Here is a 23,831-nt window from a genome sequence, read left to right as displayed (position 1 = left end):
TCTAGCCCACTGCCTGGCGCTCGGTCGATATTCAAAAATGGCGTTTTTAATGTTTCTGTTATTACCTTGAGAAAAATGTAGTTTTGTAATCACATGCTTCTTGAGAAGTAAAATGTTATTGATATGAATAATAATAATAATAGAGAAAGAATTTACTATGCTGGATAGTCTTTTATTATTTTACTATTTTTATTAATATTATTTTATTATAATATGATATAATAATATATTATATTTACGATATAATATCATAATGATACAATATTATTTTATTATTTTTTACCATTCTTTTTAAATATTTATTTATTTATTTTAGAGAGAGAGAGGGAGAGAGATAGAGAGAATGAGGGGGGAAAGAGCAAAGGAGCAAAGGGAAAGAGAGAACCTGAAACAGTTTCCCTGCTGAGCTCAGAGCGCAACGTAGGGCTCGATCCCAGGGCCCTGAGATGATGACCTGAGCCACAGTCAACAGTCAGCTGCTCACCTGACTGAGCCACCCAGGCTCCCCTATGGATTTTAATTCTAATTTAATTCTTATGACTACATTGGAGGTAGCATTTCTTATTAGGGCTCATTATACAGATAAGCTAACTGAGGCACAAAGGGGTTGATGTGTCGCAGCACAGACTTTGAGCGAGTACGGCCCGACTCCAGGGCCTGCAGCACAGCATAAAACATTATAATTAATCCAGATTTTACAAAGAGACACACAGGACATGAGAAGACAGTTAAGTCCCCCAAGTAAGTTGACACAGGACGCAAAGGCAGGGTAGCCTGGGGCCGATTTCAGCCATCCCCTCTGCTCTGCCGCAGAGGCAGCTGGGACGGAGAGGGGCTTGTAGACACGGAGGAGTCCAGTCATGAAGCTCTTGGTGCCCGCGTGTTTTTCAGCTCCGAGGCCTGTTGTGTATTTGCAGCACGGCTTGATCGCGTCTGCCACTAACTGGATCTGCAACCTCCCCAACAACAGCTTGGCTTTCCTTCTGGCAGATTTCGGTTATGACGTGTGGATGGGGAACAGCCGGGGAAACACCTGGTCCAGAAGACACCTGAAGGTATCCCCCAAGTCTCGAGAGTACTGGGCCTTCAGGTAAGAAGCTCCGGACTCACACAGAGCCAGTCGCCACTTATACGATTGTTGTCTCGTACAGTCAAACAGGGGCATTGTTCATGTGTGTGGCTGAGCTCCCGCTGCCTTGCCCCTTCCTGCACATGTTCACCGGTAGAATCCACTAGAATGAAACACACGTCTCCCTACCCAGGCTTTCTTCACAGGCTCTGGAGAAATGCCCTTATTCGTGGCATTGCTGTTCATTTTAGAAACCCCACTTGTTGCTGTGTGTGCAAAGGAAAAGAGCCTCGAAAGCAAAGATCACGTTTAGAAAGGTGACTTCCAGCAATACCAACCGCTTTGCCTGTGTCAACCCCAAAGGACGTTTACCTGGTGTGCTTGCTAAAAAGGAAAACTGAAACTGAAAGGGACATAGGACCAGAACCTAGGTTCTGGGTGCAATTTTTGAGAACCAGACGCTCATGATAAGCCAAGAGTCAGCCTGGATTGGGGGGACTCTGCACAGATGACGCCCCAAATGTCCGTCTGCCGAGGTTGCGAGTAAATCACAGGCTGGCAGGGCCAAGACGGGTCCCTGGACTCAGGTCCTGGGGAAATAGAGAGAAAGCCTGACCATAGAAGGATGCCCCGGCCGGTTCTGCTCTAAAAGCCGCACCTGCTGCATCCCGGGGCCAACCCTTATGGGCCGCCAGAGCTGGGAAGCGTGCCTGGAAGGTCACTAAAGCCCTCGTGCCTTGACTTCATCCCTCCTTCTTCCTAGAAGCCATTTGGTATTTCCTAAGTCCACACCCAGGGCAATCGTGTCCTGGCATGATTACAAGTATCACCTTGATTCCCTGGAGAGTATTTCCTGGCTGTGACCAGAACCAAAGCAGTTGAGGTGATTGATAAATACACGGATCACCAGACCTCTTCCCCAGAAATTCGGGTTCGGTGGGTCTGGGCCGACGTCAACAAATCTGCTTTGAAAATAAGCACTGCAGGTATTGTTCTTTTCAAGGGAGTTTGGTAAATCTGATCTATAATTAAGTGAATGATGATGAGCCTTGTAGGAAAATCCTCTGTGGGCCTTTGCAAAGCGGATTTTTCTAATTCTCATCTCTTAACCATGTTACTCTTGCAATCAAGGTGGCATCCTCCAAAGTTGCAGAGACGCCTAATGCTCTAAATAGACTCTAGTCTTAAGTCAACAAAAAGCCAGGTATCTCTGTCTGCTGTAAGTGCTTAACCGTCGCAGGCCTGACAGTGAGATGATGTTCTTTTGCCTTTTTCTTCTTCTTCCGACTGTGTTGTTCTTTCTCTTTGACAGCTTGGACGAGATGGCTAACTATGATCTCCCGGCCACAATCAATTTTATCTTGGAGAAAACAGGACAAGAGCAACTCTATTACGTGGGCCACTCCCAAGGCACCACCATAGGTGTGTTTGGGGCAGGGGTGATCTGAGTGTCCCAGGACCTTCCATATTCATGAAGGGCTCAAAACTTCTTCTTTCTGGGCATCCTCTAGCTTGAAGACTTGAGCTGGGAAAATATTTCTTCTGACCGCTTTCCGAAGGGTAAATAAAACCAGGATGACAACAAGGATTTCTGCTGTCCCAGGACTGAATTTGGAAATTGATGGATAAGCCGGAGGGTGAGGGAATGATTCGCGTGTGTACACCACACACACGCATAGTCGCCAGACTCGGGTTTAGAGGCTGGGACGGCTGAGATAAAAATGATACAGGTCTTTCCCTTAAAGAGCTTGCTGTCTAATGAGGAGGACATCAAAAGGAAAGCAGAGAATGACAAAGCATGGAGGTCATATGCCACAATCCATGCTTCCTTTAGTTCCCAGAGGCACGGGGATCGGGTTGGGCTAGAGATCAGTGGGCCGTGCTGACAATGCCGTGAGGCATTTGTTCCCTTCCCTGCTCCCCACGTAGCTAGCCACCCCAACGATGCCAAGAACATCTCCACCAGTCCCTGTTCTCTCCCTGGATCCTAATCAGGCTCCTGGCGTAGAGTAGGTCTCTATGCCATGCAGCTTCCGTGTGTCCCTCATTGCAACCCACAAGCACTTGAGACCATTATCATCCACATCTTACAAGTGGCTGAATCTGGAAATCCTCTCGAATGGTGAGAACGCCAAATAATACCTTCAGTTACAGACACGGGTAATTCAACCTTCAGAAGAATCCTCCTCTAAGGATTCTATTTTCCACGTGTGCAAATTGAGAAAACTAAGAGACGTCCCGCAGCCCGTGAATAGGAAGCCCAAATTGCAACCCAGTGCTGTCTGATATTACCAAGTACGGTCAAGGGAGCATGGCCCTCGGGGTTTACCTAGACGTGCCCCACAATGCGTATTTGAACCCCTTCTGCAACACTGTCTACGAGTAGACTTAAATTCTCCAGGGACAGGAAAGTCACTGTGTTTTGAATTAGCCAGTTGTATCCTTGAGAAGTTTAGGAAATTCTTCCCTACAAATGGTACTTACTCTGAGTTGTTCTTTTAGTTTCTGTCATTATTGTTCTTAATGTGATTACTTTTGTTATCATTTACGATGAATGAAATTGTTTTAAATCTATAAACTAACGTGTTCTTCCCTTTCAGCCTTCATAGCATTCTCTACAAATCCAGAGCTGGCTAAAAGGATTAAGATATTTTTTGCATTGGCTCCAGTCATCACAGTGAAATACACCCAGAGTCCTCTGAAAAAATTTACAACTCTTTCCAGGGAAGTAGTCAAGGTATGTGACTTCTCCAAGTTTAAATATGTAGTAACTAAAACGAGCTCTATTTTCACTGATTTCAAGAGAAGAGAACCTTAGACAAATGACATTTTACATGCTTCTGAGGCTATAACAGATCTAAGGTGTCCATGTAGAGCTACCGGTGATGGGATTTTACCAAGAGGGTTCAGAGAGCTCACTCGGATACCATCCGACATTGTTGTCTAAATCTACATCAGGGCTTCCATCCTATGTCATTCCACAACTCACAGAGAAAGCAAATGTTGAGTTGATTGATTTGTTTAACCTAGTAGGTTAAGTTTCTCTCTAGTGGCCCTTGGTTTTTGAGGAGCAATATGGATCTTTGTAACTACTGTTAAGGTCACAGCATGGAGCAGACGGCGTGGGGTTGGATCCTAGCTGGCTGGGTGAATCTGGTCAAGATCATAAATGTTTTGTGAATCTTTTCCTTCATCCTTAAAGTGGGGATAATGATAGTTCCTACTCATAGGGCTGCTGTGAGGATTGAGTTCAGACATGTGGATCCCTTAGAACCAGGTCTTGCACCTGGTCTTAATAAAATTATATTTAATTATAAGCTTTTAATAAATGTCAGCTGCTCATTGCTGTCATGGTTTGCCTAGAACATACTTTCCCCCATCACTGAAAGCCCAACTTTTTTTTAAGATTAATGTATTTATTTTAGAGAGAGAAAGAAAGAGAGTGAGCATGAGCAGGAAGGGCAGAGGGAGAGGAAGAGGGAATGTGAAGCAGACTCCCTGCTGAGCACAGAGCCCTATGCAGGGTTCGATCTCACAACCCTGAGATCATGACCTGAGCTGAAAGCAAGAGGCGGATCTTTAACCAACTGCACCACCCACTGAAAGTCCAACCCTACTCAACTGCCCACACTTCACAGACGCTCAGCCTGTCAGCTCCTCAAAATCTGGGCAACATCCCGAACTCCAGATTCTCTCTGCAAGCTGACGGCTAACTAATCTGGCCAGTTACTCAACTGAAGTGAATTGGTCCATGTGGCTTAGTGTGTTTTCCTCTTACATGTTGACAAGGGCTTCCCCCATGGCAGCTAACACTGATCGTTGTGTCCAGTGACTTCAATTAAGCCAGACGAAAGTAAGACCATTTTTATAGAAGTCAGGGATTCTAGCTTGTGAGAAATAAGTAAATTAGCCTATAGTGATTCAATCTCATACCTATACAACCCAGAAAAAAACAGAAACAAATAAATAAAAAGATACCCTGTGTCCATGGATTGGGGGGATTAGTATCACTAATGTGTCCATACAACCCAGAGTGAACTGCAGATCCAGGGCTCTCCCTATCAAAATTCCAATGGCAATTTTTATGGAAATAGAAAAAAAAACTATCCTAAAATTTACGTGGAGATACAAACACCCCAAATAGACCAACCAATCTTGTGAAAGTAGAACAAAAGTGGAGGCATCACCATCACACTTCCTGATTTCAAACTCTATTAAAAACTATAGTAATCAGAACAGTATCATACTAGCATGAGAACAGGTAATAGGGTCTCCTGGGTGGATCAGTGGTTGAGTATCTGCCTTCAGCTCAGGGCGTGACCCTGGAGTCCCGGGATCGAGTCCCACATTGGGCTCCCCACAGGGAGTCTGCTTCTCCCTCTGCCTGTGTCTGTGCCTCTCTCTGTGTGTCCCTCATGAATAAATATATAAAATCTTTTTTAAAAAATAAAATAAAATAAAAATAATTTTAAAAGACAGGTACAGGGATCCCTGGGTGGCGCAGCGGTTTGGCGCCTGCCTTTGGCCCAGGGCGCGATCCTGGAGACCCGGGATCGAATCCCACGTCGGGCTCCCGGTGCATGGAGCCTGCTTCTCCCTCTGCCTATGTCTCTGCCTCTCTCTCTCTCTCTCTGTATGACTATCATAAATAAAAAAAAGTTGAAAAAAAAAAAAAAAGACAGGTACATAGACCAGTGGGATAGAATAGGAAGCCAGAAATAAACCCATACTTATGGTCAACTAATCTTTGACAAAGATGCTATGAACACACAATGGGGAAAAGACAGTCTCTTCCATACATAGTGGTAGGATAACTGGAAGGCCACATGCAAAAGAATGAAAATGAACCCCTATGTTACACCACTCACAAAAAATTAACTCAAAATGGATTAAAGATTTACCCTGAAGACCATGAAACCATAAAACTCCTAGAAGAAAACATAGGGGAAAAGCTCCTTGACATTGTTCTTGCCAAAGGCTTTCTGGATAAGACACCAATAGTACAGGCAATAAAAGCAAAATTAAGCAAACGGGATTAACTAAAAAGCTTCGGCACAGCAAAGGGAACGATCAATATGTTGAAAATGCAACCTATAGAATGGGAGAAAGTATTGGCAAACCATGCATCTGATAAGGGGTTAATAACCAAAATATATAAAAAGCTTATACATTTCAATGGCCAAAAAGCAAGAAATTGAATTTTAAAATGGGCAAAGGACAAGAATGCACATTTTTCCAAAGAAGACATGCAAATGACCAATAGGTACATGGAAAGATGCTCAATGCCACTCATCATCAGGAAAATCCAAACCAAAACCACAGTGGGGTATTGTCCCACACTTACTAGGTGACTATTATCAAAAAAAAAGATAAGAAATAACAAGTGTTGGCGAGGATGTTGAGAAAAGTCAACCCTTATGTGCTGTTGGCAGAAATGCCAATTCGTGTAGCCCCTGTGACAAACAGAATAGACAAATTAAAATGGAAAATTTTAAAGAACATGAAAAGGTCAAAAGAAAATCAAGAAATACAGCCCACATGCACCATGAATGAAACTAGGGAGCGTGACGCTAAATGAAATAAGCCAGACAGAGAAAGACAAACACTGTACTGAATCATTTACATGTAGAATCTAATATTTAAAAAAAAAAAACAATTTTACCAAAAAGGAGAATGGAATGGTGGTCACTGAAGGCTACAGGAGGCGGAAATGGGAGACGTAGGTCAAAGCGCACCAACTTTCATTTATTAGACGTTTCACATCTTACAGTGTCGATTATTCCTCAGTAAAGTTGAAAATGAATGAATGAATGAGTGCAAGATGCGTACGATTCAAGTGGTTTGGGAGATTCGCTGAGACCATACATGTTTGAGATGCTGTAGTTGAAGCATCACATCTAGCCTATCGCAGGTGCCTGGTGAATATTGTCTAGTTTTATTCATTGAATTTGCTTTAGATTCAAAGGCTCAGCACTTGGTGCCAACAGGACTGCTTGCCAATTGCTCCTCCCCCCCACCCCTTGTTTGCCCCTGGGCATTTATGTTCTCTCTCTTTTTTCTGACCTACAGCTTGCTTTGACCCTTTGCTCTTTACATGTTATCTATAACGTAAGGATGGTCCGTGTTGTCTTCATTTCCTTTTTTTTTTTAAGAGAGAGAAGGGGGTGGGACAGAGAGAGAGGGAGGATCCCAAACAGGCTCCACACTCAGCGCACAGCTTGAGGCGAACCTTGATCTCACAGCCCTGAGATCATGATCTGAGCCGAGATCGAGATTGGACCCTTAACCGACTGAGCCACCAGGTGCCCTGTCTTCATTCCTTAAAAGAAGAACCTAAAGCTCCAAGAGGCTAAGCGTCCAGTCCCACGTGACCCAGCTAACGGGTAGTGGAGCCAGAATTTGAACCCAGATCTGCCAGGCCCTCTCTGGTCGGTGCTCTTTCCATTACGTAGCTATTTCCCCACCTTTCTGGATCCATGGTGCCCAGCTCGGCAGGCCGTTGAGAGCTGCATCCAGCCCATGTTCTGCTTGGCAAGCCATGTGACCTGGCCTGGGGCCCCGTACCCAGGAAGGGAAACCTTAAATTCAGCTACTGGAAGAGCTGATGGGAGAATCGTACGTAACGAGCACGCCCCCTCCAGATCTAACTGGGAATCACAGCCTCCAAGTCCTGTGTACCTCGCCATGTGTGGCCAGCTGCCTGCGCTACCACCCTCTCTTGAGGGAAGGATGAAGGAGCCATTACCTGTCCTGGGTTGACATGTGGTCATTTTGCTGCATCACACGTGCACGGGTGGAGGTAGAGTGAAGTCAGAGGCCTCCAGGCTCTTTCACCACCAGCTGCCAGGACAAAGAGCAAAGGCCCTTCGTGGCAGATGTGACCTCCTTCTTCACATCGTACGTTGATGGTCGGTCACGTCTACGAACTGGCACTTCCCTCTCACGTGGATTTTCTGCCAAGTGTGGATGATGAAGATACTGGTGGTGAAAAATAAAAGTTCACTAATTAGAATCAGACCCTTCTTTCTATTTTAATCACTTACCCGTGTGCTAGCCTGTTTAGATGGTCACACTTGAGCACATAGAATAGATGCAAACTTTCTTTGGAAAAGTACGTTCAGGGGCTCCTGGCCGGCTCAGTCGGAAGAGCTTGTGTCTCTCGATCTCCGGGTTGTGAGTTCAAGCCCCACGTTACTTTAAAATGGAATCTTTAAGGTGGCTCGCTGGGTTGAGCGTCCAGCTCTTGATTTCAGCTCCCGTCAGTATCTTAGGGTCGTGAGATCGAGCCCCTCGGGGGGCTCCACACTGGGCGTGGAATCTGCTTAAGATTCTCTCTCCACTGGGTGGTATTCTGTATGTTGACAAATTGAACACCAATAAAAAATAAATTTATTTAAAAAAAAAAAAGATTCTCTCTCCCTCTCCCTCTGCTCCTCCCCCCACCACTCGTGCACATGCTTTCTCTCCTTCCTTGACGGGATGAGCACTGGGTGTTATTCTGTATGTTGGCAAATTGAACACCAATAAAAAATAAATTTATTATTAAAAAAATAATAAAAAATAAATTCTCTTAGTAGAATGGAAAAAAAACAGAAAAATTGTTTGAAATTTTTAAAAAATCTTTCTAAAAAGGAAGAGGAAGCCACTCTTTTTTTAAAAAAAAAGTTGACTTCATGTGTCTGTGGCTGCTAATTAATTATTATCACGTAGACGGCTACACACAGAGAGTTACGATTTGATAAGTAGGTTAAATCCATTACGTAGTAGATCGTTGAAGGGTCCCAGTGATTGTGACAAAATGAATGAGAGGCCGGAATGACTCAGATTACGTCTGCCGTGGCTGACTACTGCCTTCCAGACCTAAAGAAATATGGTGTGAACTAGATTAACACCTTGCAGCCTCTCTTTCTGGCAGGAATGGGCGTATGAAGTCACGATACGTCGTAGATTCTATCGATATTCCACAGATACCAAATATCCCGTTAAATGAAGATGACCTTTGACCATATAGAGTAACCACTTTTCAAACTCAGAATTCCACCAACCATACCCAGTAGGAATTTACTGGCTCGAGTTTAACAGAGGGTGAGATCTCGTCATGCATTAGCGCAAATAAAGATAAATGCTCATTATGATTGGTCTTTGGTTGTAACTGGCTGTCGATGAAGGATTCCAGGAGAAAGATACGCCAGTGTTTATTACAGTAAACAGATGTTTCCAAAAGTTTTAAGAATCAAGGAATATCTTGTCAGGGGCGGCTCCTGGGTGGCTCAGTCAGTTAACCGTCTGCCCTTGGCTCCCATCGGGATCTCAGGGTCCTGGGATCGAGCTGCGCCAGGCTCTGTGCTTAGAGGGGAGTCTGCTTGCCTCCTCTGCCCTCCTCCTACTCATTCTCTCTCTCTCTCTAATAAATAAATAAAATCATTATAAAATATGCCTTTTCATCTCTGCATCTGGTATATTATCCCGAGATGATAAAACTAGTTATTGTGAGACAAAGGCAAGATTTGTCTTCTATGCCCAGGAATTAGATATGAATTCACGTTCCAATTTGAAGGGATTCCTAACACTCAGAAGGTAAAGTTCAACTAAATGGCAACGTGGCCTGAAACTCCACTAGTAGAGATCCGTTTGGGGGAGGTTGGGCTTTTGCCTCTGGGGGACTTTGTTGAAAGATTTTGGAAGAAGTGGCTCATTTAGTATCGTTCTTCAATTATCAGAGTCGTTATTGTTTGGGGACGTTTACTAGGGTCTAGAAACTGCAGTAGGCACCTTGAAGCGTGGCCGATTGTCTTCACAGCAGTGCAACATGCTGCGTATTAATCTTCCGCTTCATGCTTGAGAAAGTTCTGGATAATGGGAATTAAATACTTCCTGGAGGCCTAAGAGACGGAGTCCAGAATCGAAGCAAGGTACCCCTGACTCCAAAGCCCTGACGATCTCCTACGGGGACCACTTTCTCAGGAGTCATTCCAAAAACACCCCCAAGTAGACGATCTTGGGAAAAAGGCATCCAGAGGAGAGTTGGGAAGACCACCAGGGTGTGTTGGGAAAACCGAAGACAAAATCTAACCGGCCTCCGTGTGTCACTGAGGACCGGCACCAGGCAGGGGTCACCACGGTGCAGTCCTTGTCTCCCTTTCCCCACTCGACATCCACATCTGTGAGATCTGACGGTAGCTTATTAATTTGCAGGCGTTATTTGGCGACAAGATGTTCTACCCTCATACGTTTTTTGACCAATTCATTGCCACAAAGGTGTGCAGCCGGAAGCTCTTTCGTCACATTTGCAGCAACTTCCTATTCGAGTTGAGTGGATTTGATCCGAAAAACTTAAACATGGTATGCGTAAGTAGTTGGATCCAAGGCACGGATTGTTTTGTTGCGCAGAAGTGAGGAGAGCTTGTCCTGAATCGCGTGGAAACCACATCTCGAGCGCCTTTTTGGGGTCTCCTGAACTGAAGTTACGGGTTGGTGGTTTCCAACCAACGCTGGGGAGTCCACCAGGTGGACCTGAGAAGAGCGCTAGGCCCTGAGCATCCTCCCCAACGCTTGCTGTTGGCCTACGTGCCCCCTTGGAAAACCCCTTGCTTACCAAAGGCTGAGCTTTAGGAATCTATCTCGCTGCACCTAGGCCCTCGCTCAGACCTACTGAGGCGGGATTTCGGGGAGTAAGCTCGGGCATCTGTATTTTTTAAGCCAGTTTTCCATTTTTTCACAAGTGGTTTGGAAATAGTCATCATGGGAACCACTTACTTCTGTAACCCAGAGGGATGAAGGGACGGCTTTCCAGTGACCGGTACGGGCTCGCGGTTCAGGGGCCACTGAGAGGGGAGTAGCTGGGCTTCCTGGCGAGTCCTCTCCAGCTGAAATCTTTTCTTCCCCAGTTACCACGAGCTGACCCAGAGAGTGGGAGGGAGAAGGGGGGAGCCACTGTCTACCCCCCCCCCAGCCAGAGAGGAAGCAGGACAAAGCTAAAAATGGTGTCCGCCTCCCTCACAGACTTCTGCCCACAGCCTCGTCTCCCTCTGTTAGTGGAAAACACTGATTAACACTTGTCTTGCTTTGGTGCAAGATTCATAAAAGGCGGTGTATGGGAAGCTAGGCTTAGCACCGGATTTCATGTTCCTTCCCTCCGGTCTCAGCCACCGGTGCAGTTGGGATCGCCCATCGCTTACATGGAAGCCTATCAGGTGGGCAAAGCGAAGTAAAAACCTTTAAGCAAAAAACAAACAAACAAACAAACAAAAAACCATGTAAGCAAACTCAATGGAGACAATTTCAAAAGCACCCTCTTGACATGGCCTAAGAGTCTGCTCAAGGAAGACTTCGGGTCAGGACGCCCTTGAACCTTCACCGAGGGCCTCCGTTGTACATTTGTGCAGTCAGATTGCCCTCTTTTCCCCCCCACTGTTGGGGACCATCCTGTGGGGTATTACAGTTTCTGCAAGGATGTTTATTTTAGTGGAGGATAGGCAGGGGTGCACGTGTAGAGTCTGTGGAGCCCTGAAGGCATACACACGTCCAGAACTCAACCCTAGAGATTTTGGTCTTGATTCAGTCGGCTTGGGTAGCTCATGGGGGTTGTGGGGTGTTGTCTTTTTTTTAGAATGTTATTTATTTATTTATTATTTATTTATTTATTTATTTATTTATTTATTTATTTATGATAGACACAGAGAGAGAGGCAGAGACACAGGCAGAGGGAGAAGCAGGCTCCATGCAAGGACCCTGACGTGGGACTCGATCCCGGGACTCTGGGATCACACCCCGGGCGGAAGGCAGGTGCTAAAACGCTGAGCCATCCAGGGATCCCCCCACCCCTTTTTCTTAAGCGCCATGATGTTTCTACACTCACTTTGGTGGAAAAATATAACTCTTTTGTATACTAAAAAAAAAAAAAAAAGCAGTGGAAAATGTGAAAAAAACCTTTTTTTTTTTTTTTTTTTTTTTTTTTTTTAATTCAGAAAAAGTCTGAATGTTAATGGAGGTCGTAATACTGGGAGGATTATGTTCCACCAACTTTCAGGGAGCCCCGTGGAGTATTTACTACGGCGTTTAAACCAGAAAGCAAAGGAAACATTCAGATCTTTTTTTCCATGTCTCGTGATAAACCGCCCGCTTGCCATGTGCTTGGGGACTTGATGCAGGGTGAGCAAGGTCGCAGGGACCTGTCCGAGGTGAGGCCGGAGAGAAAAGGGGTGTTAGCATGTTCGACCAGCAGGCTGTCCTCGGGCCTCCGTGAAGGCTGCACAGGACGGGCCTGGCCCAAGCGGGGACGTGCTTATTCCCCGGAGAGCGAGAACCCTCAGGTGCACCCGCGGTCCTAGGGTGGGCTCCGGGTGACAAGTCCTCTCTTTACTTTGCAGAGTCGCTTGGATGTTTACCTGGCGCAGAGCTCCGCGGGAACGTCCGTCCAGAACATGCTGCACTGGGCGCAGGTGGGTGCCCCTTCCCGGCCGGGGAGCCGCGCAGGCCGGAGGAGCAGCTCCGAGAGCCCAAAGCCGCGCTGCCGCTCCCGCTCGCCTCCCGCCCTCCTCGCTGCCCCTGTCGCCCTCAGTACTGGCTGCTTCCCGCGTGTTCCGACCCAACTCTGGCTTCCGGATTTGCCCCAAACCGCCTTTTCTAGGGAAAGCTCGTATGTCCTCTTTTGGAAGGTCCTCAGTTCTAAGAGAACCTTCTACACCATGACACAAGCGGCTCCGGAAGGACCTGCTCATCCCCGTACCCCCGCGGGCCATTCCAGGCCGTGCAGGTCGTGCTTCACTGTGAGCAAACGAGGCCTTAGAGAGGGGCCGCGCTGGGTCAGTGGTGTCTGGCCGTGCACGCCCTCGGCTTGAGGTTTTTCTGGTCCTACCGCTTTACTCAACACCCAGCAAGTTCAGAGATACGTCAAATCCAATTGGAGTCGCCTTTTTTTTATCGTTTAGAGATTTTACTTATTTATTCATGAGAGACACAGAGAGAGAGGCAGAGACCCAGGCAGGGGGAGAAGCAGGCTCCATGCAGGGACCCCCGATGCGGGACTCGATCCCGGGACCCCGGGATCACGCCCTGAGCCAAGGGTAGAGGCTCCACCACGAGCCCCCCATGCATCCCTGGAGTCGCCAAGTATGAGTGTGTGTGTTTGGGGAGCGGGCAGGGAAGGGGAGACAAAAGATCTTTCCAGAGACTGAGTGCACCTGGGATCCCCAGGAATTTGCACTTTATCCCACACCCTAATAAGCGGGTTCCGTGCTTCACGGCTGAGGGGCGCTGCTGTCGATGGTCTGAGGACTTCCGAACCCCGGGGCAGAGTCCCACCCGCCCAGGAGGTAAGCCTCCGAATTCCTGCAGGAAGGAGGATGCTCAGGACGTAGGGCCTCCTCCAGGGAGGAGGCAGGGAGTCCGCGGTGGGCACGGCCTCAAACTCCACGTCTACTCATGCGGGTGGCTTCACTCGGTCTCACCGGATTCTGGTAAACAGGCTTCCGGGGAGGGCATGGGGACCCCCGTTCCACAAACGTCCCCGCCTGTCCCTTACACACCTCGCAGCGGGCTGCTCTTCAATAGCTCTCTCCTCCTGTGACACGAAGTCGTCTTGAGGACAGAACCAGGAGGATGCGTCGGGAGGAGGTGGAAGATGTGGTCGCGGGCCACGCACACGGCTAAGGCAAGGGCGACGATGACGGCAGTGGTCATATCCGTGAGGACGGGTTCTGAGCGTCCCCAGCGTTCCCACTTTCTGTGTCATTTTACCTGCTTTGCGTTACCCTGTCTGACCGCCCCCCACCCCCACGAGGAGCATGTTACCACTCCCGTGTCACAGACGAGAACTCGGGAGACAGGTGACTTGCTGAGAGACGCACGACCCGGGGAAGCCTGCGCTCACTCCGGGTCCGCTTGCTGCGGCAGCCGACGGCCCGACGGGTCCGCGCTCTGCTTCCCGATGCTGCCAACCTGCAGAATTGCAGCCGCGGCACACTATTACCTCGGTCCGTCACACCCGGATGGAGAGAGTCTTAAGCTGAAAATCAGGATTCAATCGCTGGGCGTGCAAAAAAAAAAAAAAAAAAAAAAGATCTGAGACTGAAAATTAAACAAAACCCACAAAACCCCTTGGAAGAGCCTGAGCATCACCTCGCGAGGCGCCTGGGGCACATGCGAACGTCTCCTGCCTCCTCCCTCCGATGTAAGGGGCAGGTCCCGGTGGAAGGAACCCCGGGTGCAGTGCGGGGTGAACGCTTGCATCCTAATAGCCGAGGTCTAAACATTAAAATGCAAAAGTGGGCAGTGCGGTGTGTCAGAGGCTGGGCCTGTGCCCCCTCCCTGGCGACAGGGGCGAGCTGCGTGGACCCCTCGGGAGGAGCGGCGCCCGCCCCACGTGGAGGCCCCGACGGTGCTCTCGCCCAACGTTCCTTTCAATAGCAACAAAAATAGTTGAGAGTGGGGAATATGGTCATAACATCCTAGACACCTGACAAGGAGGCCGTTTGTACATTAAAACAGTCACTTTTGGGGACGCCCGGGTGGCTGCGCGGTTGAGCATCTGCCTTCGGCCCAGGCCGTGACCCCAGGGTCCCGGAATCGAGTCCTGCCTCGGGCTCCCTGCATGGAGCCTGCTTCTCCCTCTGCCTGCGTCTCTGCCTCTCTCTCTCTCTGGGTGTCTCATGAATAAATACATAAAATCTTTAAAAAAATAAAGAATAATAAAATAAAACAGCCACCTTTCAAGGCAGGAGATGCACAGCAGGTGCCTTTTGAAAAAATACTAAAATTTTTGGAACTATGATGTCCAGGAAACCTTGGCTCAGGCGTCCCTGTAAGCGTCTCTCCGCACGGCTTTGGGTCCCTTAGAGACGCTGCCGTCTGAGCATTTTCGGGGGAGAAGCGTGGGCGGGGGGATGAGAAGGCGGCTCTGCGAGCTGGTTCACCATCCCGTTGGCTTCTGGCTCCTGCGCCCGGAGGCCGTGGGCGGTGGCTCAGCCTCTGCGTTCACGGATTTCGCACGTCAGCATCGTGACCCTTTTCTGTTTCTGTCTTCCCCAGGCTGCGAATTCCGGTCTCTTCCAAGCTTTTGACTGGGGAAACCCCGCTCAGAACATGAGGCACTTCCACCAGGTACAGGTGGCGCCGCTAAGCACGCAGGGTCGGCCCACTGAGCCGCGGCCCCACGCCCCGTACTTGAGTCCATCGGGGTGTCTGGCCGGGTTCCGAGTCGTTCCCCGGGATCCTCACTGTGACCCTACAAGGCCAATGGCACCGCCTTCGCTTCCGCAGAGAAGTCCAAGTCCATTGTCCGCAGTATTTAGCTGCTAACGGGTCAGAGTGTCACCCAGGTGTTCCCGGATTTTACATCCATTCCTCTTCCACTGCCCTTGTTCCTTCTCCAAAAAAAAAAAAAAAAAAAGAAAAGAAATGGAAAAAAAAGAAGCTCAGCACTTTGGGGACCATTCTTTGGGATGACATCTACGACTCATTTAAACAAAAAACAAACGATCTATGGATGATCAAAGATAAAGCGGACAGAAATGCCACTCTTGGGGAGAAGTACCGCTGTCCGTCAGGGAACGGCGTGTCGGTCACCCACGCCGTCGGAACCAGAGTTCTGTGTTAAATGGCAGCGTGAGGTGTGTTGCTCTTCTTTCCCGTGTTCATAAGGGATCCAACCATACGTGATTCGGCTCCGTGCAAGGGGACTGAGCCCAAACGAAACTAGCGGTCACCAAGGACACATGGGTCAAGTCGGGGCGGGGACACTGGCGACTCCAGCAGCACGTTTGCACTGCGGCCCTGGCTTTTGCCCCCGGACGGTCGGGCTCCCTCTGGACACCGACCCCCCGCAGACCCACCCCCTGCACCCCAGGGCCCACCACCCTTGCAACCAAAGCCTGTCGGGCAGGAGCAAGTGACTGCAGAGCCCACCTGGTGCGCCGGGCCGGCCGCGCCTCCGGGTTTCCCGCCGAGCCCGCAGCTCCTCAGAAGCAGGGCCGCTCGCGTGCACAGACGAGCCTGAGGCTCAGCACCCTGGGGGGTGTGGAAGGCCCCAGACTGAGAGGGAACAACGTGCATGTGCAGAAAGCAAACCCCTGTGCCCCAAGCGTACGTGGTGACCACAAACGGGGCACGCGGGATGAGCGATGCGATCACCGACCCGTTACTACTAAGAATGTTAAAAAAAAAAAAAAAAAATCTTGGCCCCAAGCCGCGGTGTCTCGCCGGCATCCTGGTTGCCACGTCTGTTTTCGCGCTGCCCTCCCTGGGCCTGCCATCTGCACCCAGACCCCCGAGCCCGCTCCTCGGTCCCGTCCCCGGGCTGTCCCTCCCCCGCACCCCCATCCCAGCCTCTTCGTCCTGCTGTGAGCTCCCCGCGACAGAGCTCAGCCCCTGCTCGGGTGCTCGGTGCCCTCGGGGCGGCCGGGCCCCCCCAGCCCCCCACACCCCTGCTCTAGGAAACCTCCAGGCCAAGGTGACAGGTGCCAACAGCTCTGCCCCCTTGTCCATGTAACCTTTACTTTTTTTTTTAATATTTGTTTATTTATTCATGAGAGACCCAGAGAGAGAGGCAGAGACCCAGGCAGAGGGAGAAGCAGGCTCCATGCAGGGAGCCCGATGCAGGACTTGATCTCAGGACCCTGGGGTCACGGGCCCGGGCTCAAGGCGGCGCTGAATCGCTGAGCCACCCGGGCTGCCCCACATAACCTTTTCATTCCTGATCTTGCCGCCAAAATGAATGATGATATATTTTCTTTTTTACTGATTTCTTTGTTCATTATTTCCGTATTCGTTTTTAGAGAAAGAGAGAGGGGGGAGCTCACGGCAGGAGGCCAGAGGGTGAGGGACGCTCAGGCAGGCCCCACCCGAGTGCAGAGCCCCACGCAGGGCTCGGTCTCACGTCCCCGGGATCACGACCACATCCGGACCCAAGGGCTGGTCGCCTGAGTGAGCGCACCCCCGGGGCCCCAGCGGAGGTGCATGAACCTCTGGGGCTGCCGCAACATGACCCATCGGCCGCGGTCGTGGAGGCCGGAGGTCCCAGCTCGGGGGCAGCGGCGGGTCCTGGCGAGGAGCCTTCCCGGCCGGCGGAGGCCCCGCACGGAGCCTTTCCTTCCTCTGAGCGCTCCTCCCCTTCCCATCGGCCTCCCGGCCTGGGACCCGCCTTATAAGCTCTGCGGCCTGGACCCCTCAGGAAAGCCTTATCCCCACTTACGACCGAGTCAGGACTTAGGGTTTCCACGCGGGAATTCCGAGAAGACGCGGTTCGCTCTGCGGGTTGCGGTGCTGGTCAGGATGCTCCGGTGGCAGGGAGCAGAAGACAGCTCTAGGGCGGGCTCAGAACACATATACGGCCTCACTGGCCTCAAAAGTGGGGTGGCCGGGGCGCCGGGGTCTCGACCTGGGCAGCATCCGGCCCATTTCGGCACAGGTCGCGACCTCAGGGCCTGCGGTGGAGCCCGGCAGGGGTCGGCCTGCGGGGCAGGGAGTCAGCTCCAGAGTCTCCCTCTCCCTCTGCCCTCCCAGCCCTCGTGAGCCTGCTCGCTCTCTCGCTCTCAAATAAACAAATCTTTTTTTTTTTTTTTAAATGTGGAGGTAAACTCACGACACGTGGGCAATGAAATGCCGCCCTCGGCGCTCCCCTCCCTCTTAGGCTTACTTTAAAAGCATCATTGAGGGGGTGACTGGACGTGCTTAGCTCATAGCGAGCGTCCTTTGAGCCGCAGTCCCGGAGAAGCCAGCCTGTCTGTCGGGGGCTCAGGCGGGGAGCTGCAGGGAGCCTCGGGCCCGGGGTGCCGTGTGCGCCTCTGTCCTCCGGCCACTGAGGCCAGAAGCGTGAGGGCCTGCTGCACCTGCCGGTCACCCGGGGCCTCCAGGGGGCGACGGGCCGGGATGGGCTGGGTCTGCGCGAGGAAGGCCGCAGGACCCGAGAGAAGGGGCCGGACATCAACAGCACAGCCACGTTCTCGGGGACGGGCTGCTCCTTCTTCGCCTCCTTTCCCGATGTCGTCCTCCATTGGCCTCAATGCTCCCCAGAGAGTCTGCTCAAGCGTCAATAATCCCCGTTGCCCCGATTCCCGCAAATGGGAAGAGGTATTTCCGTGTATCCTACGCGTAAATACGTATATTTTGTTCAAAAGGGACGTAGTCCCCGTGCAAGGGCTACCAGGAAGACGATCCTCGTGAAATAAGGGCCCCCTTCCCCGGGATTCTTTCCTGTTCCCCCCAAAGTGCAAACCAGGGACGAGACGGTTACGGGCTTATGTTTCTGTTCACGACCCAAGTGCTCCCGCGGAAGTGTTTGCAAGCACCCTTAGCATCTTAAGGCTCGCGGATCGCTGGGCGTATTCGAAGCGCACACGTCTCGCGTTTGGAGACCTTGCTTAACAGCTGGTCGTTGGTGTTTCTTCCATGATGTGCTTCCCTGTGAAAACTGTTTCTTCTCTCTCTCTGTCTCCCACCGTGACTAGCGGACGCCTCCCTTGTACGACGTGACCAAGATGGAAGTGCCGACCGCCGTGTGGAGTGGAGGACGTGACCGTGTGGCCGATCCTAGGGACGTTGAGAATCTCCTCCCTAACATCACCAGGCTTATTTATTACAAGCTGATCCCGCACTACAATCACGTGGATTTTTACCTCGGACAGGACGCACCCCGGGAGATCTACCAAGACCTCATAGAGCTGATGGACGAACATTTGCAAAATTAAATAGCATTCTCCGTTCTCTAAGCAAGTGGATTTTTGAAATAACGGGGCGCACGGACGCTAAGGTGAGCCCTCTAGTGACTTCCACCTCCCGGCGTCCGTGTGCTGGTGCAGTCCTCTCCCCGTGGAGTCGGGGAGGGCCCTGAGCCTCGTCCGTCCCACAGAACGGGCCAAGGTAACGGTGTCACACCCCCGGGGCAGATCGCGTTCACGGCGCAGGTGACGGGACGTCGCTTCCTGGTTGCACCATATCATACGAGAAGCCGCCTAAACAGACTGGAGAAGAGAGTCTCCTTGTGGGCCTGATGAGCTAAACAGGCGTGGGGAGGCCACCTTCATGGCAAGGAACCCATGTGCCTCGTAGGGTCTGTAGGCGGCCTCCGGCCCAGAACCAGCAAACACACACCCGCGACACGAATCACATCCAAATCCTGAGCTGGGGAGCCCGCCACGCCCCGTAAAGCCTCCAGCTGAGAACGCAGCCTGGCCAACCCGGGGAGTCCCCGCGCGGAGGAACTAGCTGTGCCCTGCGTGCCCGATGACCCCATGCAAGAGTGAGAAAATAGATGTTCATCCTTCCGAACCCCCAAGTTTGTGATTTCTTGGCAGCCACGGCAAACCAGCCTTAATAGCGAAAATAAACTGTTATCATTATTGTGATTCTGACCTCATCTCCGTCGCTAACGAGGAGACCTCGTTCCTCATTACCTTTATGTCCTTATTTCTCGTTTCTTTTTTTTTTTTTTTTATTTCTCGTTTCGATGAACTTCCTTAAACATTTGCGGATCTCCTGGTGATCGATTCACAGCGTCTGTCTGAAAAAGTCTTTGCTTTGCCTTCGCATAAGGGCGAACCACGTGCCGTTACAGGCAGGCGTGAAGCAGGTCTTCCTTATCCACTCACCCACCAGTGGACGTTTAGGTGGTTTCCTGTCTTGGCCGTTGCGGGTCATGTCGGGAGGCACGTGTATGTCTTCAAGATCCTGATTTCGATTCTTTTGAATATGTACCGGGCTGTGTGATTGCTGGGCCACGTGGCAGCTCTGCTTTCGATGTTTTGAGGAACTTCCAAGCCGTTTCCTACGGTGGCCACACCCTTTTGCGTTCCCACCAACGGTGCACGGTGGTCCAACGTCTCCACGCCCTCGCCAACACTTCTGTTTTGTCTTATTAGTAGAATTATGGGGCCTGAGGGGATATGTCATCGAGGTTCTGATTCGCGTTTCCGTGACGGTCAGTGACGAGTGGAGAAGGTGCACGGCCGTGGGACTTGTCCCCCAGGAGGCGGGGATGCCGCGTGTACATCCTCAGAACGGGTTTGAGAGGCCCCAGAATCTCCAACTGGATTGATTGGTAAAGAAAGTATTTTGCCTTCATTTCTAAACTTTCTTCTAGGGATCCCTGGGTGGCGCAGCAGTTTGGCGCCTGCCTTTGGCCCAGGGCGCGATCCTGGAGACCCGGGATCGAATCCCACATCAGGCTCCCGGTGCATGGAGCCTGCTTCTCCCTCTGCCTGTTGTGTCTCTGCCTCTCTCTCTCTCTGTATGACTATCATAAATAAATTTAAAAAAAATGTTTAAAGAAAAAAAAAACATTTAAAAAAATAAATAAATAAACTTTCTTCTAAATCTATATCCCCTTAGAGCTCTCATACTCCTTCTTCGTACTTACTGCACATTTTTTTTCCTTTGTTCTAAAATTCTCTTTTCACCAGTGGATTTTCAACAATATGATTTCGTCGAACCTTGGGATGGTTTTGTTGTGGGTTCTGCTTGGAATTCAGCAGGCTTCTTGAGTCTAAGGACTTACACTTTTCATCAAAGTCATAAAAATTTTGCTCATTTCTCCAAATACCTTTTTTTCCCCCTCCAAATGTCATTCATTCCTTCATGTTCTCTGGATCTCTCATTTATACCTTAGACCACTTGCTATTAACCCACAGGTCATTGAAGTTGTACATTTATTTTCCCAGTGTTTTCCCTCTGTGTGCTTCCATTTGGATAGTGTCGAGGGTGTTCATACTCGCAAATTTTTTCATATACAACGTCTAGTCTGCTGCAATCCTATCTGGTGCACTTTCTATTTTGGAGACAATATTCTTCATCTGTAGATATCCTAGTTAGGGTTCTTTTATATCTTGTTTACCCCCTCCTTACTTTATGTTTTTCTTTAAATCCTTGAGCATAGTAAGCATCTTTCAGAACCTTTTTTTTTAAGAATTTATTTATTTATTCATGAGAGACACACAGAGAGAGAGAGAGGCAGAGACAAGGCAGAGGAGAAGCAGGCTTCACGCAGGGAGCCCGACGTGGGACTCGATCCCAGGTCTCCAGGATCACGCCCCAGGCTGAAGGTGACGCTAAGCCGCTGAGCCACCAGGCCGCCCAGCTTGAGAACTTTTTACTGCACGCCACACGTTGAATTTTGCATTGCTGAGTGCTAGGTTTTATTTTATTCATCTTCAATAGGGTTGGACTGTGTTTTCGGCAGTCAGTTCATTTGCTTAAAGCTAAGTCTGATTGTTTTGAGACTTGGTTTTGCTTCCGATTTGTCTTCCGTCTCCTTCAGGGCGGGTCTAGCGTGATGTCTCCTCTAAGGGACTTCTGTCCTGCTCCGGGCGTGCACGCTCTCGGGTCCTCCCTGGGCCCCGCGTGCTCAGGAAGGTCTCTCGGCCGGCAGGTGGCAGTTCAGATGAGCCCCTATGTGCACTATGTACACGCTAGGGATTGTTCTGCCTCTTTCCTGGCAATTGTTTTTTTCTCTGAAAGTGTTACCTTGTCCGCCTCGGGGGGACTCTTACCCTTAACTTGGGCACCTTGCTCTTTAGCCAGAAGCGCACTGAGATGCCCCTGCGTATTTCAGAAGCCCTTCCTCTCCCTACCGCTCTTCTCTCTGGTCTTCTGACTTGGATGCTAGCGTCCTCGTCTTCTCTGAAGTCCAGTCTCTGCCTCCGTATATCATCTAGACCATGGGACTTGCTTTTTCTTTTCTTTTCTTTTCTTTCTTTTCTTTTTTTTTTCTTTCTTTCTTTCTTTCTTTCTTTCTTTCTTTCTTTCTTTCTTCCCTTTCTGTTTCTGTCTCTGTCTCTCTCTTTCCTTTTCTTCTTTCTTTCTTTTTTTTTTTTCTTTTTTTTTTTTTTTTTTTGCTGCAAAAAGCTTGTACTCTTTCCACTTGGCCCATGGCCTGGGGGAGCGCTCTAAGGTGGTTAAAGGTGGTTAAAAAGCTTTTATTTGGGGGGATTATAAGCTCATTATGCTTTAATATGATGATGGATCATCCCTGCCCGCCAGCACCATCCTCAGAACGGTGATGAAGGTCGAGAGACCCGTGCCGGTCACAGCTCAAGCACTAGTCACCACAAGAGAAGAAACATACTCGTGTGTCACTCGTGCTTCTCGTGGCAACACTGCACACAAATGGCCCCAATTCCCTGACTTTTCCTGTAGACCGCCCCCCACCTGCACCCCCACCCCCAGCCAGCCTGCCCTGCGTCCCTGGATTGTCCCCCACATGTCGTCTGTTCCTCAGCTCTGGCTCCCGAGCCCATCCATCCCTCGAGGAAACGGCTATAGCTTCACGGGGTTACGTGGGTCCAAAGGGCCCTTCAGTGGGTACTGGCTGCCACTCTGTTCAGGTGGAAGGCTCTGGATACTTCCCAGTAAGCCTTGTGGCACCAGGGGGATGTGAGGGGGACCCTTCACAGGCTACTGGGTTCTGGAGGCTCCCTGTTATGCATCGGGTGAGCCTATTGAAGAGATACGCACCCAGCTGGCCTGGGGGCACCAGCCTGTGGAGGTGAGCCGGCTGGCCCCCCATCTCCTTGATGAGTTTCCCTCCACACCTGGGAGGCGGCTCTGCAGGAAGTCCTGGAGGCAGAGTGTGTGTGAGCAGAACCAGGTCACACAGATCCAAAGGGCCCGCTTCGGGCTCCTCCCTGAAGCACGTGGCTTCCCTGGCACCCACGGCATTACTCCACTCCCACCGAGCTTTCTTTGGGTTCCCCAACTTTTTCTGTGATCTGGAAATGATTAGTGGGCAGAACCTTCAGGCTTTCCTGGAGATCACCTCCATTCACTTCCTTCGTCTTGGCGGTCCCAGTGTCAGGCAGCCGGATTGCCACTGTCGGAAGTCTGTTGTCCATCACTCTGGCTCCAGTGTCCTAATGTCGATGGTACGATGGTGATTCCAGACCTCGTGGCTAGAAGCAAAAGCCAAAATTCTTTTTAAAGATTATAACATTGTGCTGATGCAGAGCTACTGTGACTCAACATAAAGTCATTTTTTTAAAAAGCATAACTATTAAGAATTTTACAGTTCCTCTATGTTCTACCTAAAATTGTCTCTTAGGAGCGTCACGCCCAAGGTGTATGAGTTAGTGAGTAATGCAGCATTGGAACCATGCCTCCAAAATGCTGAGCCAATGTAGTATTTTTACTGCGTTAGTTTTTCTCTAAAAAAAGCTTTATTTTTTTATTTTTTTTAAGATTTTATATATTCATGAGAGACACACACAGAGAGAGGCAGAGACACAGGCAGAGGGAGGAGCAGGTTCCATGCAGGGAGCCTGACGTGGGACTCGATCCCGGGTCTCCTGGATCACACCCTGGGATGGAGGCGGTGCTAAATTGCTGGGCCACCCGGGCTGCCCTCTCTAAAAAGCTTTATTGCTGGTGTGCCCAGGGACTCAGTTGGTGAAGTGTCTGCCGTCAGCTCAGGTCATGATCCTGGGGCCCTGGGGTCGAGCCCCACGTCAGGCTCCCCACTCAGCTTCCTCCTCTGCCACTCCCCCTGCTTACGCTCTTGCTCTCTCGCTCACTCTGTCAAATAAATAAATAAAATCTTTTTTAAAAAGCTTTATTGTTTTCTCCGTAATACCTTTAATTCTGAGTTTTTCCTCTGATTATCTCCCCTCTTCCTCCTTCCAAAGGTGTTTTCACCATGAAATACCACTGTACCAGAACTTACCATGACTCCGCTGTTTTTTTATTTTCTTCCACCAAACCCTCACTCCCCGGCTATATTTCAAAGTTTGCCATAACCTGACTTCACATCCTCTTCTGGTTACATCTGCCTCCGCTTCCT

General features: G+C 50.0%; 1 protein-coding gene across 3 annotated transcripts in view; it reads left to right on the top strand.

Moving 5' to 3' along the window:
* LIPK (lipase family member K) overlaps window positions 1-20,341 on the top strand; it is a 42,947-nt gene extending 22,606 nt beyond the window's left edge. For 2 of the 3 annotated variants that reach the window (XM_077874824.1, XM_077874823.1), the window contains 7 exons: window positions 892-1,090; window positions 2,382-2,491; window positions 3,670-3,806; window positions 10,265-10,411; window positions 12,439-12,510; window positions 15,098-15,169; window positions 18,514-20,341. In XM_077874824.1, the coding sequence (XP_077730950.1) occupies window positions 892-1,090; window positions 2,382-2,491; window positions 3,670-3,806; window positions 10,265-10,411; window positions 12,439-12,510; window positions 15,098-15,169; window positions 18,514-18,753 (977 nt within the window). In that variant the 3' untranslated portion in view covers window positions 18,754-20,341. The remainder of the gene's footprint in view (window positions 1-891; window positions 1,091-2,381; window positions 2,492-3,669; window positions 3,807-10,264; window positions 10,412-12,438; window positions 12,511-15,097; window positions 15,170-18,513) is intronic. The other variant, XM_077874825.1, reaches the window with a different exon arrangement.
* Window positions 20,342-23,831: the final 3,490 nt, after the last annotated feature.

The sequence above is a fragment of the Canis aureus genome, chromosome 27, assembly GCF_053574225.1.
Source record: "Canis aureus isolate CA01 chromosome 27, VMU_Caureus_v.1.0, whole genome shotgun sequence".
Classification (NCBI taxonomy): Eukaryota; Metazoa; Chordata; class Mammalia; order Carnivora; family Canidae; genus Canis; species Canis aureus.
The sequence above is the reverse complement of the archived record's forward strand: the minus strand, read 5'-3'. Positions and strand labels throughout refer to the sequence as shown.